We start from the raw sequence: 5,045 nt of genomic DNA, 5'->3' as shown, positions 1-5,045 counted from the left end.
CTACTCATTTCTCTTACCTGCTTAGCTCCATCCAGTTCTCATTACCTGCTCATCTGATCCACCTGCTTTAGTCTCTATTTAACTAGCACCCAAACCAGTCATCAGTGTCAGATTATTTCAAGCCAGTGGTGAGAAGTTTTCCAGCATTCATGTGTTTCAAATAGCCTGATCCTGACCTGTTCTGTCTCTTGCCCTCTGAACCTGCCTTTCCCCCTTCCGATCTGTTTGCCTGACCTGTCTTCTGACTCCTGCCGAATCTCTGCCTGTCTGTGTACTGAAATGTATTCCTGACTCCATTCTGAATTCTCACTCTGCATCTCTTTGTATCTCTGATCTCCTGGCTCTGACCCAGCACATCACTGACACTGGCTTTGGCTTCGCCCTCTGGATTATCCTGCCTATCTTCGTCTGCTTGGTTCTGATCTCCTGCCTGTTCTCCAACCACCAATACATCTGCATCTGGGACTCTGTGGTCAGCGCTCACTGCGTCATGTTGGCAGCTGGCCGGCAGGAACCAACCACACCCTCTGGGTATGGACTGAAGTATAAGACCATGATAGTGACTCACACGTTCGTTACCATCCACCTCCAGAGAGACATGGTCACTAACCTGTTGTCTCGTCCTGCAGAGGTCCCTGCCTTAAACGCCAACACTGCTCACTGCAGTTCTCTTTCCAATAAAGGTTTTGAGAAATCTGTTTGTCCATCTTGAATACTGGATCCTATTTTTCTGAGCTTGACAATAATAATGCATTGAGAATGGTGCAAGGAGACGGTTTGAACATCAACAAATAAATCTGTTATAAGCATACGGATAGATAGACATGTACTAAAGATGTAGTTTGATTTATATGAATGACAAACATAACTGGTCTAATGACAGAATCCTGGGGAACTCCCCTGTAAAATATGGAGAAAACAATACTGAACACATCCATTTAACACATCTATAAGAAAGCTATGTCATACAAAGACATTCCCTTTTGTCGAGACTTAAAGATAGAAACTCTGGCAAGAATAGTAAGTAGCCATCTGTGGTGGAGTTTCTTTCTTTTTTTTTAATTTCTTTTAGCTTTTTTATATGTTTTATATTATGAACAAAGGTAAGGCGGGGTACACCCTGGACAGGTTGCAAGCCCATTGCAGTGCAACACAGAGAAAAACAGGACAAACAACCATTCACGCACACACTCACATCTAAGGAGAAGTTAGAGAAGCCAACTAACCTAACAGTCATGTTTTTGGACTGTAGGAGGAAGCTGGAGTACCTGGAGAGAACCCACGCATGCTCAGGGAGAACATGCAAACTCCATGCAGAAAGAGCCTGGACTGGGAATTGAACCCAGAACCTTCTTGCTGGTGAAGTGGGTAGCACTGAGCAGCCCATGATGGAACTTGATAAAACTCTAAGTCGTTCAGTTTTGATTTAGTTGGTTTTCTAACCATTCAAAAGAGGATACTCTAGTGTCTGATCATAGTTCTGCTGCAGAGTCCAGGTGTGGGTGAACTTAAGGTGAAGGACAGATCACTGGACATTCAGCCGAGTCTTAAAGAAGCAAAGCAACCCCATTTTATCACACTACATCCAACCAGACTGGCTTTTAGTTTTATACTGGTTAGCTTTAGATGTAGGGGATCATGACCTTTAGATTTCTTAGATTATTTTCCAACCTCCAAATGTAGCCGTTGATGTATTTTTGGTAGCGATACCACTCCTGGAAAGGTTCACTGATACTGCAAGTTTTCTCTATTTCCAGAGACTGTAGTTCATCAGGAGTCCAAATCCTTAAAAATAGCTTTGTAACCCTTCAGATGTTGATAGATGGGACTGTTTTTCACTGTTCTTGATTTTGTTTGAATATGGGAATGACATGTGGATTTCTTTTTCTTTCTCAGACAGGTTTTATTTTGATGATTTCTCATTGTTAACAGTCTGGCTGTAAACAGGCTTGGGTGTAACTAGCAGAACCCCGTCCATATTTATGAAAGAAAAAGATAAATTTCTGTTTAGATGATTTAGAAACAGCAGAATATTCAAATAAAGTCATGTTGGTTTGGATAAATGAAAAGAAAACTGAAATGTTACATTTTGGATTTCATTGGGTTATTTTTCTCATTTCATTATTTGTTAGATTATGTGAAGCATCTAAGTGTGATAAATAAAATACCAAAAGAAAATAGATCACTCAGGAAGAAATACTTTGTTTAAAAGCACTGTATGTTCTCCATATGGCTATAAACAATCATAAAAAGGTCAGCCAAAGAGCTCCTCTACAGGGTGGGGGGCAGTAGAAGCTGTTCACTGTTTTAGAGCAACAGACGGAGATGATGACAAAGAGCAGCAGATAAGAGGATGTCCTTTAATGGACAAAATCAGATCTACTCAAAATTAGTGCCTCTCTAAATCCGAAAAAAGAGGCATGGCTTATAATAAAATTAAGTCTTAAGAGTACAGTCTGAACGCCGAAGGGGAGTTTTATTTCCTGTTTTTACAATAAAATAGAAAACAGGCTCTGGAATTCTAGTAAAACTGAAAAAGAATGATCAGTTGTCTGTGTTAAACTTCTTGACAATGAACAGCTTCTTCCCTTTTTCCAGAAAAAAGCTGCAACCAAACAATACTTTCCCTGAGGCGTCATATGCTTGTGCCCACTTGAGTATCCCATATGGCTGGTTATGTATAATTGAGGACATCATAAATATAAAATTCTTGTTCTCCTCAGAGGGAACAGATATGGACGTGAAGATATAACAGCATTTATCACAGCCTTGTGTTTGACAGATCCAGTACTGAGGTTTCAGATGAGTGGTGATGCTGGTGCAGCAGCCTCGCCGGCCAGCTGTTAATCCAGGCTGACAACAGGCAGAACAATGGCAGATGGGCTTTGGATCCTAGAGTTGCTGAGATAAAGTATTCCCCATCAGGTATAGACAGATAGGGGCTGAGTAGAAACACTGCAGCTTGGGTAGGGCCAAATTGGAGGAAACTTTCAAGTCTCTCATTACTTTACAGCAAGAAGAAAAAAATACTTTTGTTATTGAAATTCAGGCATTATTGCATTTAAAAATTGACAAAATTTCTTTTTAAAAAGTGCTGTACAGTTAATTTCAAGCCTCTAATGAGCTTCATGAGAGCTACATTTCAATTCTCCAGAGAACTGCTGTACATACCTGCCTCTTCATTTATTTTTTGCTAAAGCTCAAGTCTGCCCTCTAGAGGCCACAAAAGTCACTAACACCCTTGGAAAATTATGACAGCAGGAGGGTTAATGTGGCAGGCTAAATACAGTTGTACTTGAAAGTTTACACACCCTACCATTAAAGACAATTATAGAATAACACTAGGTCGGGTAAAAGTAAAAATACATTTAAAAAGTGCTAAATTATTATGCTGTAAAAATAAAATATGGATCAGCACATAAACATTCAAGCACAACTGTATGAATATGAGAGGGTCTGACATTTGGTTACTAAATAAAGCATGTAAGACGCCATTGAGCCCCAAATAATAACAAATATATTCCGTAAAAGTTTAAAAAAACAATCCACTGGACTTGGGATCCAAGGTTTGAAGACGTTTCGCTTCCCTTCCAGGAAGCTTCCTCATTTCAAAATGTCTGAATTTGAATAACTGAATTGTAAGTTTTCGGAAGCTGGAATCTGAGTCCACCATCTCTGTTTAAGGTTGTTTTTACTCTCTTAACATAGATGGCTTCCTTCACGCCCCTCTCAAACCACCTATTTTCTTAATCCAAAATGTGAACATGATGGTCCTCAAAAGAATATCCTTTGTCCACCAGGTGTAGATGTACAGCAGAGTCCAGAGGAGGCCGCTCTTCTGTGTTGGGCCATGCGTCTGTGGAGAGGTTGTTTGGTTTCTCCAATATAAAGATCAGAGCATTCCTCGCTGCACTGAAAAGCATTCACTGAACAGCATTCACTGAACAGCATGGAACCAGCATAAAAATAAACAAGCCTCCTCTATTTTTGGTTCTGGGTATGCAAAGTAGATTTGAGCCAGAAGACCTGAGTGGTTTGGGCAGTTGATCCACAAACATCAAGTCTGTATTCTGACCGTAAACCATTCAGTGTTTATGGACTGACAGAAGTATTTTTAAGATTATTTTCTCAGATACAAGAAAGTGTTGGAATGACTTTGGAACTGGGATGATGTGCTCTACTTTCTTAGTTCCAATGAGGATGCAGGCAGCAGCATTTGGTATCAGTAGCAGTGGTCTTGTCCAAATTTTAGGTAGACCTGTGAAAACAACGCTGCAGTAATCAATTCTACAATAGATCAATGTCTCAATCAGGTTTTAAAGGACATTAGTACTTTAATGTTGGAGATGTTCACTGAGACTCCACTGATGAGTGATCAAATTTAATCCAAGTCAAACATATGCATTGTGCCTTTACTTTAAATAACACATTTTGTTGCTATGAAGCAAGATCAAAATTTTCACATATTAGTCATCCCCCTCAAAAAGGCATCTAAAATGAGATGCCCTTTTGATCTCAGATTTGGAAGCAAAAAAAAAAAAAAAATCTGGAAATGACGTATGACATACATCAACTTTGTCCTTACTGTTTACATAAACATGTTACTCATACACTCATGGCTTGGCTCATACCTGCATAGAGGGCCGAAGCGGAGCAGGTAGACGCACAGAAATAATGAGTAAAATGGGTTTTAAGACTGTGTTATGGCTTCTGCTTCTACTGCCTAGCTTCCATACTTTAATTGGATCTCCTCAGGAAGAGGTAGGTGGAAAGCTGTGGGTAAACAAGAGCTCTGCTGTGGTCATTCTGCTTCTCTGGGATACAAAGTGCATTGAACTCTTCAACTTTAAAGTAGAAACAGAGAACTTTACCAATGAAAGATAAATTATGTATTACTACATGTAAATGGCACACTTCAAAATACAAATTCTTAATTAGAACGCGGCAGGTTGAAAAAACTGCACGGCTGTGCAATATTTTCTAGGAAAGAAATAAGAAAAGTTTTGAATGGCTTATTATACAGCCTATTTGCATATATATATATA

General features: G+C 39.5%; 1 protein-coding gene across 1 annotated transcript in view; it reads left to right on the top strand.

Moving 5' to 3' along the window:
• Positions 1-490: 490 nt before the first annotated feature.
• adamts13 (ADAM metallopeptidase with thrombospondin type 1 motif 13) overlaps positions 491-5,045 on the top strand; it is a 22,430-nt gene continuing 17,875 nt past the window's right edge. Inside the window, exon 1 of the mRNA XM_015397757.1 lies at positions 491-683. Coding sequence (XP_015253243.1) covers positions 491-683 — 193 coding nt within the window. The remainder of the gene's footprint in view (positions 684-5,045) is intronic.

The sequence above is a fragment of the Cyprinodon variegatus genome, unplaced genomic scaffold (assembly GCF_000732505.1).
Source record: "Cyprinodon variegatus isolate N-32 unplaced genomic scaffold, C_variegatus-1.0 Scaffold885, whole genome shotgun sequence".
NCBI classification, from domain to species: Eukaryota; Metazoa; Chordata; class Actinopteri; order Cyprinodontiformes; family Cyprinodontidae; genus Cyprinodon; species Cyprinodon variegatus.
This window is presented reverse-complemented; position numbering and strand designations above follow the sequence as displayed.